Here is a 13,063-nt window from a genome sequence, read left to right on the forward strand (position 1 = left end):
CCTGTGACCACTGTTGGAAACAGGATACTGGGCTTGATGGACCTTTGGTCTGTCCCAGTATGGCGATTCTTATGTTCTGGCTCCCCAGTACTCACATCACTGGAGTATGTCCTCTTGATGCCCTGCCGTGGCATTTGCTGAGTCTGAGGAGGCCCTGGGTAACCATGCTGAGGCATTCTCACTCCCGCATACAAAGGGTTCATTCCAGGGCCCCTGGAGGGATTCATACTCATTGGAGATATCCCCGAAGGACCCATCACCCCACTCATGCCTCCAGGATTCATCCCGCTGCCAGGTACTGCTGGCCCCCGGGGACCTGAATGGGGCATGAACTGGCTGTTAAAGGACTGCCTTGTCCCCATCTGCAGAGAAAGACAAAAAATACACAAAAGAAACACAAATTAAAATTAGTGTCTGAATAGGTCCAGTCACTGCACCAAAATCTGGACACATGTCAGAAATAAAATCACACCGATTGAGATCCATGCAATGTTTGTGATGTTTATTATGGTTTGCATGCTGTTGATTTGCTACCTTTGTCTGTGCACTGCATATTACTTTGTATCAAGAGTATGTAAATGAATAAAATGGAATGGAATGTCAATTGTGTCATCATAGCCCCTATGGATTAAACTGCTTGCGTAATTTGTGATGTTGGCTAACAGGGCCAGTTCCACTTTAAAGTGTTTATAATTACATGTTAGAGCAGGGGCGGGCCAAGTATAGTTCACAAGCCAGAACTGGCCCACAGGCATAAAAGCTTTGGCCCACCACCTAGCATCAATTAAAATGTGTAAATGGCCCGCAAGGTCCCTTTCACAGTTAGTCATCATCTACCTGCCTCCTGCTGCTGAGGAAGATCCCTCCAAGGCCTCTAACATATCACTACTCTGAGCTGAAGTCCAATTTCAATAAACCAAAAATATCTACTGACTCAGAGTGACGAGGTATTAGAGACTATGGCAAAACCTGTATTAGCAGTGGTCTCCAGGTAGGCAATAATGGGCCACTGAGGGGCTTTGTGGACTGTTTGCAGTTTTTATTTTGTTTATTGATGCTAAGCAGTGGACATGAGGGCTGTAGTAGGAGTCCTGACGTGGTCTGGTTATGCATAACCACTCTCCACCCAGCCCCCCAACCCAACTGCAATTCCAAAATGCGACCCTCAGATCATAAAATTTGTTCACCCATGTTCTAGAGGATAAGCATTAGCACATGTTTTGCTCATCTCTGGTAATACTAAACAGCACATAGAGAGTATGACTTTCCTTAAAAATAAGGCAGAAGCCACGAGTGGGGAAAAAACATAGTAACATATTAGATGACGGCAGATAAAGATCTGAATAGTCCATCCAGTCTGCCCAGCCCTACCCACTCTTTACATTACTTATTTAATTTAAAACCAAAACAAAACTTTGAAGAATAACAGCTATTGTGTGAAAGAAATGCCCTCATTTGCTGGTAAACAAATCCTGAAATCCCTTCTCATCAGAAGCACACTCTTTTATTTCATTGATTTTTAATATACTTGTTTATATTAACTACTCTACCAGTCTCCCATTTCATATAATTAAAGCACAACACCCACCCTGAGAAAAAACACCACACCGCAGTGTGCAACAGGGGAGCCCAGTTCCAACATACTCGTATTACAACTTTACAGCTCCGGAGGCTCTGCTAGGCCTGTTGGGAGACGTTGTCGAGTGCTCTTTCTGTGCTGAGTGATGTTATCAGCCTAATTCATGGTCACCATGAGATGCCAATCCAACCCAGTCTCTATAAATCCCATTCACAGTTCGTTCTGCTTTCTCTGACAGGACCAAATTAAACTCTCCTACGAGGGTAGTGACAAAGTTAACAGGAAATTAAGGACCAAAATGTCCACTAAGCTGGATTCAGCCCATTAAGTGACTGGAAAAAAAAAATCCCACCATCCAATCCTCATGCCTTAGACTTCAGCTGAAAGCATGATGACAAAGAGACAGTGCTGTCAATGTAGGTCAATGGGGAAAATGTAGCCCTTTTAACTGTGGAGGCCCAGGTTCCAATTCCACCTCCATCATACCCCATAGGGTAAATATTCAGTCAGTGGTGGTGGCTTTATGCCCAGATACTCAGTGCCAGGCCTGAATATCCAGGTTTGTGCAGTCGGCTGGCACTTATTTGATTAAGGGCCAATATTCAGTCCTTAACCAGATAAGTGAAACTGGACAAGACAGGGCTGTGTTTTATACAGTCCAATTTGTCTGGTTATTTATTTAAAAAAATGTATCAACCGCCTATTCCTAAGCAGCATTACAAAACTAACACACATAAAATAAAACAAACAAGACTTATACAAATATCTGTATCTGTATCAAGAACATAAGAACATAAGCAATGCCTCTGCTGGGTCAGACATGAGGTCCATCGTGCCCAGCAACCCGCTCACACAGCGGCCCCAACAGGTCCAGGACCTGTGCAGTGATCCTCTATTTATACCCTTCTATCAGACTTGGCTTACGCAGTTAGAGGAAAATTCAATGGCACTATCCAGTTGAGTGCCATTGGATATCCCCAGGCAGCCCCATACAGGCAATTTAACTGCCTGGTTAAATGACTTTCAATATCAACCCTTTTGTGACTTTTTCCACTGCAAGTACGAACAGCAAGGGAAAGAGAAAGAGAGAGATGCACAGAAAGTGACACAAAGAAAAGAGCTTCATTGTCTTACCGCTCCATACTGGCTCAGATCCTGGCTCTGCTTCTCCTGTAAGGCTGCCACTGTTGCTGTGGCCGTTGCTGTGGCTGTGGCAGCTGCTGCAGCCACTGCTGCAGCTGCAGCAGCCTGGGTGAAATCCGAAGGGGGTCTTCCTGCATGGGAAGGAATTGCCATTCCTCCTGGGCCATTGGGGCTTCCGGCATAACTGGGGGACAGATAAAAGGAAAAAAAACACAAGTCACAGTACCAGCTTCTTACGTTTCCAGAAGGGAAAGGTACTGGGGTAGGTCTCAGACTGCAGCTCCAGCTTATAAGCAATGTTTAAATATACTGCCTTTTTTCAAGGTGTTCATGATGAACTGACACTTGTACAATATAACTGCTTTCATCCAATGTTACCAAGTCTATACTCATTCTGTAACTATGTCTTACCCTAAATGTCACGTACCCTCCTGGAAATGTCCAGCTTCTTCTTATGTAATCCGCTTTGAACCGCAAGGTACAAGCGGAATAGAAATCACTAATGTAATGTAATGTAATGTACAATGAGAATAGGGGCAGGACTAAAATAAAGTATGGGAAGATTAAATTCTTACCTTGGTAATCTTCTTTCAAGTAGAACAGCATACGAGTCCAGGCTAATGGGTTTATGTATCTTCATCCTCAAGGACTTGCAGAACTCATCATCTACTTTTTCAGCTCCACCTCCCTGTTTCACCGGGCCAGTGCCTTCTGTAAATATGAGGAACAATTCTCTACATCGGTGGTCCCCAACCCCGTCCTGGAGGACCACTAGCCAGTTGGGTTTTCAGGACAGCCCTAATGAATATGCATGGGGCAAATCTACATGCCTATCATCTTCATTACATGCAAATCTCTTTCATGCATATTCATTAGGGCTATCCTGAAAACCTGACTGGCTGGTAGTCCTCCAGAACAAGATTGGGAACCACTACTCTACATGACAAAGCATGGAGCTCTGAGACTTTTTTTGCTGAGGTAATGGCAACCAGGAACACTGTTTTGACGATGAGGTCCATCAGCAATGGTTACTCTCAAGTAGGTATTGATGGATTTCAGATCCAAAATGGGTCTCCAGTCATCGGAGTCTTTCCTGAACATGATAAAGTATATGGAGTACCTGCCCAAGCCTGATTCATCCTCTGGAACTTAATCTATCACCTGTATTTGCAACAGGCACAGTATCATATCTCGTACTTGATGGCCGCCTTTTACAGCCTTTCTGCAAGTGAATCTATGAAGAAATCCCACGGAGGATGAAGGATCTCGAGCCTGTAATCCTCTTGAATGATGTCCAACACCCAGTTGTCTGTAAAAATGCCTATCCAAGTTTCTCCAAATTCTGCAAGTCTGCCGCCTGCCCAAAACTGTTTGGAGAGGGATCTAGCATCATTGAGACTCCTTAGAGGTGGCTGCAGCCACCTGAACTTGAGGGTCAGCTAGCAGTTCCAAACTTCTATCTAGATCCTTAGAAGGATCTCTGAGCTGAGGAACTTGATGAGATCTGTTGAGATTGCCTGTAGTTTTGAAAGGAGCTACGATTTGATCCCCTTAGGGCCCAAGGTCTACTATCTGACAAGAGCATTTGACCCTTAAAGGGAAACTTTCTTAAAGTGGATTTAGAGGCCGAATCCGCCGCCCATTGTCGGATCCATAGCATCCTGTGGGTAGAAATAGAATATGCAGACACCTTACTCATGACTCTAAAGACTTCATACATTGCATCTGAAACATAATCTACCCCTGAAATTACTGCTGGGAGTATCATACTCTCCTCTGAAGCTGGATCATGACATAACATTTTATGGTAAATGCATACCACAAAGGAGGCCACTGATGCCACCTTGAGCCCCAATCCCAAGGATCCAAACTGTCTTTTCATAAGGAGATTCAACCTGCGGTCCTGAGAATCTTTCAGGACCACACCACCCTTCACTTGGTAGTGAAGTGCGTTCCATCACCTGTGCCACCAGGGAATCCACCTTCGGTGAGACAAAATATTGCTAGAACTCCTGAGCCATGGGATTAAGTCTTGTCATTGACCTGGACCCACTCAAAAGACTTTCGGAAGTATCCCAATGCTCCATCCGCACCCTAGTCACCTCAGGATGTGCTGGGAAACAGGTGGATTGAGAGACTTGGAACTGCAGGGCCTCCAAATCAAGACTGCAATGATTTTAATTTAAGTCCATAGGCTTAAAAAGACTACATACTGCAGGGTCTTTGCCTTAGTCTAACTATGCCAGAGACTCCTGCCAGACACGCCTACTTGAGACCTTGTGTCTCCTATAAAGACACTTCTAGAGCAATCATCCCAGTCCTCCTCCAACTTGGCTTCAGGGTCCTGGTGCCCCTGGCTGCATAGGGACCAAGCTTTTCTGAAGCAAAACTCTCCCCCGCCCCACCTGCTCTCTCAATATTCCTGATTCAGGGAGTGTCGCAGACTTTTTATATTTTAAATAAGCATAAAATATTAAAGTCATAAACTCCAAACCAAAAGCCTGGCTGGGGATTTCTGAGGAGGTCCTTTAAGTCCCTTCCCTGTGGTCGGGGCATCCGTTCAATTTCATTTTGCTGGTGGCCCCTTGTCGCTCACCGAAGGCTCTAGGAGGGCTTTATGCCCCACCTCTCACGCCATTTGGGACTCTAGGCCTCTGAAGGGACCTGGGGAGGTTAAGCTCAAAGCTCCCGCCTCTTCTCACGTGCCCCATGGCAAGCGGTGCACTATCGCTTCTCAGACGACCATCCAGTGCATATTAGGTGTGATATAGTAGTAGAAAGGCCTTGAGAGTTCATCCCTATCGATTATTAGGCAAATCAAAGGGTTTTGATGCAGATGGAGGCTTTTAAAATAAAATCGGAAAAAAACAAAATGGCCACTGTGCCAGCGATTTCGCACCAAATATGGCTTAGGGGAGAAACACCCCAAAATTCTCAAATTGGGATTTTAGGAGTAAGGAACCCTCAAGTAAATCCCAGGAGTGATTAAAACCCCTAATTTAACCTCACCCCGATGTCTCTCATACACAGTAGAGAATGACATGGGGACTGTTTACCGCGGTAAACTGCGGGTCACCACAGTAAATCCGCAGGAATGGAGACATTTGAAACTGGTTTACTGCAGGAATGGGGACAAGACCTTTCACCGCCCCGTGGGAGCGGTGAAAAGTCTTACTCCTGTGGTTAAAAAAATTGTGCCCTTGTCAGACTCGGCATCTTCTCCCCAGCTCCTCTTGTGCATATTTTACCTTAAGGAGCCAAAAAACAAAAGGAATTGACTCCAAAATATCCACAAAGAAGAAAATCCAGAGAAAACAAAAAAAAAAACCTCTGTGAAGTGACAATGTTCCTAAATGGACTTTATTTGAAAGTGTCAGAGTTCCAAAGGTACACTGAAATCATCCACATAAAATAATTCCATCCACATAAAAATAAATCATCCACATAAGAGCCTTAAAGGACCTAGTCTGCTAGGGATACAGGACCCAACAAGGTCCGCGTTTCGACAAAAAGTCTTCTTCAGGGGTCCCTGGGGGTCCTATAAAGGTGAGTACGTGGGAAACAATTGTGTGGTGAGCCGGAAGTGAGACACTGCTTGCATTTCGGGTTTTTTTTTTTTGTTTTCACCTTAAGGAGCCAGCCATGCTACGACGAAGACAGAAGGAACCTAAAACCAAAGCCTGAGACCAATGTGATTTGAAGAATAAAATTACCAGACAACAAAAAGAAAAAAAATAAATTTATTTTATATTTTGTGATTAGAATATTTCAGATTTGAAATATGTATCCTGCTAGAGCTGGTATTAGACATAACTGGGGACCGCAAAGCCCAGGCTGTGCTTCTTTAGCTTCCAGCTGGCTTAGGGCTCTCTCTCTGACCAGGGGGCAGTTGCCCTAATTTCACTCCCCTAACATTATTCTTGCCATGTGTGACTAAAGTATTCTGTTAGCTTGATTTTTCTATGTAACATTCTGTAGTAATTTGGTTTGTTCAGTTTTCACAATAGTGAAGGGGATATTTGTGAAAGGGAGGGGAGATGGGTTTTGTTGAACCTTGCTCTGTTTTATTTGTGTTTATAAAATGACAATTGTCAGAGGAGAAGCTTCCGCCCACACACACGACTGCAGGGCAGCGCAGGCAGGCTTTGCCGGCATCAGTTTCTTTTGTAAAGTGCCGCGAAGGTAAGGGGGAGGGAGGGAGGAACATAGATTTGACCGGAAGGAGGGAAGGGGCTGCGCGCACGATCGGTAACCACACGCCTTCCCTCCCTTAAGTTTCTTTACGTTGTGAAGGTAAGAGGGAGGGAGATTCTCGAGCCACTGAAGGGCGGTGAGGTGGCGAGAGGGAAGGGTGGATGCTGCGGGGACGGGGCGATGAAGGGGATGGCGGTTTCGGGGGTGGTGAAGGAGATGGCGGTTTCGGGAACGGGGCGGTGAAGGTGACGGTGGTCCGGGGACAGGGCAGTGACAGGGACAGATTTTTTTTCCCCGTGTCATTCTCTAATACACAGTAATTGCCTGTTCTCACTATGCTGCCATGTGCCATGCCTGTCTCAGTTTTCACCTCAGCCAGCTAACAGGGAAGCTGTATGCCTCAACCAAGCAGGGATATCTTCAGGCTGTTCTTATCCCAGCTAACTAACCTGTAACCCTCTCCCCCCACTGGACCTCTCACGATTCTTCGGGGGGTTAGGGACGCAGCCAGCACCTGTAAAGTCTCCTAGACTGACACATGCAGCCTGGACTTAAGCTCTTTATAAGATCAGAGCGAGCCACACTCCCAGGGGTTGAACCCTGAGCTGGAACAAGTGTTAGGGCAGGCTGGCCAGGCAGGTGCCCTGTGAACAGGGTAGCCCGCCCAGTAACAGAACTTTGAACGCAGAGTCTACAGCTTCCCTCAGATAGTACTGTCCCAGGACTCCTGGGAAACTCTTTGGCACAGAAAATCCTCAAACTTTGGAATAAAAACTTGAAAATAAAAATTTTGAAGCAGAGCAGATGAAAAGACACCTTCACATCTTGCTTTCAGAAGAAAAACTGAGGAGAAAGGCCACTGCCTAGTGACACAGGGAGGCAGAGCTGAAAAAAGTAGATGATGCTTTCTTCAAGTCCTTGCAGGTGACGGTGCATAAACCCACTACTCCAGACTCATAAGCTGTTTGCACTGGAATAGAAACATTTTCTTAATATAACCTACATCACATGTGCTAGGACTACATTTCTGTCATTGGGCCTCTAATTAGATGAGTCTCACTACAATACAATATAAAGAATTCCCTGAACCTTTGTGTGCATATATCCAGCAGACTCCCCCTAATTAGGTTGCTAAATCATGCACGCATGATAGCTATATCTATTTTGCTTTCTGCATGGCATGGTTTTAAGTTTGTGGTAGCAGCTGCCCACATATGGCTCTAACACATGCCTCTCTGCATCTGACTGCCACCAAAGGTCACTGCCCTGCCTGTTGTGCCTTTGGCCTCCTTCTAGCACAACAGGACATTGTGGGTCTGTAGAAACACATGCAGCACAAGACCACCAAACAAAATCCCTAACCACATGTGGCCTGCAGACACAGGAAAGCAAAGGCTGCCACTTCCTCACATAGGGCAAACTGAGCCTTTTCTATAATAGCACAGGGACAATTTCAGCCTGGGATTTTAAGTTGTGCATTAGGAATATTCATCAGTACATACAAGTACACAGTTCACTCGCATCCTTCAGAGTGCTCTGTCCTTACCTGGCTGTGAAACCAGGACCTCCGGGATAGCTGCTCCTGCCATACACACCCTGCTGCATGTAGCCTTTCCCAGCTCCACTTTCAGAAAATGCCTGTTGTCCCAAAAACTGAGGGGAGCTCATGCCAGGACCACTGCTGCCCATGTTGGGCATCATAGGGCTGCTGTTGGAGTTGCCCCCTGGGCCCATGGGATTCCCCAAAACCTGAATAGCAGGGGTGGGGGGTGAGGAGAGAAAGAGAAGGAAGGTGTGAGGAAGACAGTCTTCACAAAAAAATACAATGCAGGGTTCTCTGTAAACAGCAGGACCCAGAAGTAGGCAATGTCATCCAATGGCATCAAAACACAGACCTCTCTCTCAGAGTTCAGAAAACCTAAAAGAACATGGGTAGAATTCCTGCACTGTGGTTCCTCCTCAGCTTAATGCAGCATAGAAGTCGACTTGCTGGGAAGGTTGACAGCTAGGTGTGTCTATTTTAGCCTACAGAGAACCTCCATTACAGGTAAGAACCTCCATTACAGGTAAGCCAATCACTTTCTGTATTGCCAAGCAGGATGAGATCAACCACACAAGAGGAGAATCCCATTGCCAAAGGTTGTGCATATTCTTCTTTCCTTTTTTTTTGCAACTGAAGAGAATATGTACCATGCAACCGATCAACAAATGAACAATCTTCACAGTCCTGCCTATCTGCTACAAATACATGTTCTAGGCAGTAATGTGCTAAAAAGGAGCAGGCTGCTATGAAGCAAATTTCTTCAACGGCATAGAGTAGGAATAAGACCCTGAAGCTGTCGTAGCTCTAATCTAGGATGCTTTTACTGAGCCCTGCTGGGTCACGTAAGAGGCATGCTGCTAAGCAGTTCATTGAGTTTTCCTTGGCTCCAGGGGTTCCTGGTTTGATTAGGTCACATGATATGAAACTGAATGAGCCATCGATGCAACTGTATTCTCTTCTGATAGCAGCCTGGTACTCATTTGTAATCCCCCTTCCATCTTTAAGCGTGCAACTTCAGAAACAAAGTGAAGAGCAGAGTGCTACAGACTGATTTGATGTAGAAGTCTGACACCACCTTTGACAAGAACTTTAGGTGCAATGAAAGGGCTGCCCTGTAGAGGTGGATTTCAAAGGATGGGAAATACACTACTAGTGCTTGTAGCTCGCTCACTCTTTTGGCTGAGATAATTCCTATTTATCAGTAGATCCTTCTTGATCGCTTTCTCAATGAAAGTATGAAAAGTTCTCAGCCCAACCAAGAAGGGAATGACGTGGAGCCATGAAACTTACAAGTTATTCCACATATTCACCCCCAAGTTCAACCCTTCCAAAAAATACTCTGATGTCCGGTCACTGAAATACTGCTCCGCTGCTGCAATCACCTCCAAATCACTTGAAAATTGATGCCCTTTCAAACTCTAATTAATGCTTGGAAACAGAAAATAGTCAGATGCAGCAAGATCTGGTGAGTAGGGTCTAGGCAGTGAAATCCCAATTGTGTCAAAACATCCATCCTTTTGCCAGCTTTGTGAGCAGGTGCATTGTCTTGCAAAAAGAGAACTCCGTTCTGCAGCTTTCCTCTTCTTTTTTTTCAATGCATCCTTTAAATCGGCATAGCAAGTTATAATAGTATTCTGCATTAACTATTTGGCCCCTTGGAAGATACTCAGTCATTACAACAGCTTTCTGATCGCGATGTCGTTTCTTGTCAGCATTCAAACATTTGGACACCCACTTGTCTGACAGCTTTTGCATACCCAACTACTCATAGATTACATACCCAAAATGTTCTCTAGATATCTGTAGTGTCTCAGCAATAGTTTTAGCCAATGTTCGATGATCTGCCAAAATCAGGTCATGGACATGGTCAACAATTTCAGGAGTTTACACCGTTTGAGGCCTCCCAGACCTTGCTGCATCTTTGGTCTCGAAATCTCCATGCTGAAAGTTTGTACACCATTTCTTCACTGTGGAATATAATGGGCATTTGTCACTCAGTCTGTTATCATAGATTCATGGATTTCCTTTGGAGTTTTCTTCTGCGGGAATAGGAACTTCATGATGGCTCAGAGTGCCACACTTGAAAATTCCACACTTTTCACTGACATGGTTCAATCAATGATCTGAAACAAAGTCAAAGCATAGCATTAAGATTCTGCAAATTGGCACTTTGCAAAATAAAATACCAGTCTTTTCAGCTACAGTGGCAAAAAGACACTCCGAATTTAGGAAGTTGGTTGGGCTGAGAACTTTTCAGCACCCCATCATAGTTTACCAAAACATAACCCCTTTAGAAGTCTAGGAGTAAAGGGTAGTTGATCCTAGAGTCCCATGGCACTGGCAGATTCCTGTGTGCCTATTAAATGGAAAGAAAGGTATATGCTGCTTTTCCCCAAAAAAACATCAAAGTGGTTTCTAAATCATGAATCTAGATGCCAAAGAGTAGAGTGGCACTGCATTCCTGTTAACATCCTCATGATATGCTGCTATGGCACTGAGATACGTTTTCACCAAAGACAGGTTGAAATTCAAGAGGTGGAGTACATAATGAAGCAGGTTCCATGGGGGTTTACCTTTCATCTGAGGCGCTGAATGGAGAACTTCTTCCATTCAAAGCTATAGAATTGCCAGTGTATTGTCTTCTGGATTCTATGAGGAATTTGCTGATTTGAGGAGTATTTATGTATTTGTATTTATTATCCGCCTTTATGAAGAAATTCACCAAAGGCTATCATGCACTCAGCCTCCATGCTATTAAGAGATAGGGAATATACATTTGGAAGAACAGTCCGTGCTCATCCAATGTTATTAGCAAAGGCAATTCCATGATACAAAAACTGGCATCCTAGCTGATAATAAGTGTGCACATCAGACATGTTGAAGCCAGATTGGAATTATATGGATTATGCAAGTCTTGTCCTGTATCACCTTTGGAATGTTTTGGGAAATAATTAAATGAGAGATATGCATATAGAAGGCTCTCCCACCATGAATGTTGAACATATCCCAAGCTAGGCTTCCTGGAATAAAAGATTAGGAGCTTTGTCTTTTCATCTGTCAGAAGCCTCCCTTAGCTTCAAAATTCTGTCTGCTACTCTTTGATTCAGGGTCCACTTTTGAGGCACTAGACAATTCCTGAGTTTGCCTGCAGGCGGAACAGCTACTGCAACACAACAGCAGACTTGACCAATGACCAGCAGACATCAACAAATTCTTCAAAGGCTTTTATTAAACCATAGTCAAGTGTAAAAAAACATCCGACATGGGCCGTGTTTCAGCAAGATGCCTAGGGGGCATGGTGATGAAGCTGCTAAATAGTAATTTTTTTTAAAAACGATGAAAATATTTCCTTATGCAACATGTAATTAAACTTTGGAATGTGGTGAAATCTACTCAATAGTTCAGTAAATCTGGGGAAGCTGTTAGGGGATACCACTGTATAGCATTTTAAATGCAAAGTAGCATAGTTTGAATTCTATTCGTGTTCCTTTGGTAGAACAGCTATAACAGTCCTCACTGAGGGAGGCGTGGATCATGCTATGCCAGAAGCAGCAGCCCTCACATTTTGAAAGCAAGGAAGCACTGAGCCATGATCGACATTTTGGTGCATTTGTAGAAAATCTCAGCAGGTGCTGGTAGCAGGCATCTTCCAGTCATGCTGATCCTTCTAGCAGCCTGACACAATGGCTGGGATTCACTAACCTGACCGATCCATGTCCGATGATTTCAGGAACTAAAAATATGCAGATGGGGGCGATTGGAGGAATGCCCCCATCTGCCTGCACGGATCGCTCTATAGCGATCCCCGCGCATGCTCAGACTATCTGTAAGATGGTCTACGCATGCCCGTCTGAGACGCGACTTTTTTATTTTTTTTTTTACTTGAAAACTTTTTTTGTTAGTTTTTAGCCCTGCGAGCCCGTGGTTTTAACCCGCTTTAAACCTGCAGGTTAAAACCATGGGCTCGCTGGGCGGGGAAGGACAGGAGAGCTTCGGGGAAGGGCAGGAGAATGGCGATGCAGCAGGAGAGCTTCATGGAAGGGTAGGAGAACGGCGATGCGGCAGGAGAGATTCGGGGAAGATCGAGGCAGAGTAGGGCAGCATTTGGGGCGAGAAGGCAGGAGAGATTGCAGGGCAGAGAGCAGGGTTTCCAGACAGTTGGAAAGACGTTTTCGACTGGTCCCCAGCAGTCGCTTCTTCAGGTGAACGGCAAGCCCAGTTGGATCGGAAATTTGGTGTTATGAATCGCATCCCAGCCTACTTTGCATGCGTTTCACCTCATTTGCATGCACGGATTCGAAGTGGATCGAAGGAGAGGTAAGTGAATCAGGCCAGATGGAAATTTGATAGTAAAGGGTTCGCAAACCGATCGGAACACGATCAGTTTGCTTTGTGAATCTAGCCCAATGTCCACCAAGGGGGAGAGGCAGTCGGTCAAATTGAATTCCCCTGCTAACTCAATTTTGTTTTCTTTCTTCTTTTGTCTTTGAGATAGGATGGGGGAGGAGACTAGAGGATTCAAAAATTAAAGCACTAGGGTCACACTAGAAAAGATATCAAAGAGAGTGCTCTTCAAGAAGTCTCTTAGTGCCCTCTTCCTTAGC

At 44.8% G+C, this 13,063-nt stretch overlaps 1 protein-coding gene across 1 annotated transcript in view; it reads right to left on the reverse strand.

Annotated features, from left to right (window-relative positions):
- ZMIZ2 (zinc finger MIZ-type containing 2) overlaps positions 1-13,063 on the reverse strand; it is a 229,311-nt gene that overhangs the window by 86,837 nt on the left and 129,411 nt on the right. The window contains exons 4-6 of the mRNA XM_033948638.1: positions 8,463-8,665; positions 2,714-2,906; positions 96-362 (exon numbers count right to left, since the gene is read on the reverse strand). Of these exons, the coding sequence (XP_033804529.1) occupies positions 96-362; positions 2,714-2,906; positions 8,463-8,665 (663 nt within the window). The remainder of the gene's footprint in view (positions 1-95; positions 363-2,713; positions 2,907-8,462; positions 8,666-13,063) is intronic.

This window comes from Geotrypetes seraphini, chromosome 6, assembly GCF_902459505.1.
Source record: "Geotrypetes seraphini chromosome 6, aGeoSer1.1, whole genome shotgun sequence".
Taxonomy (NCBI): domain Eukaryota; kingdom Metazoa; phylum Chordata; class Amphibia; order Gymnophiona; family Dermophiidae; genus Geotrypetes; species Geotrypetes seraphini.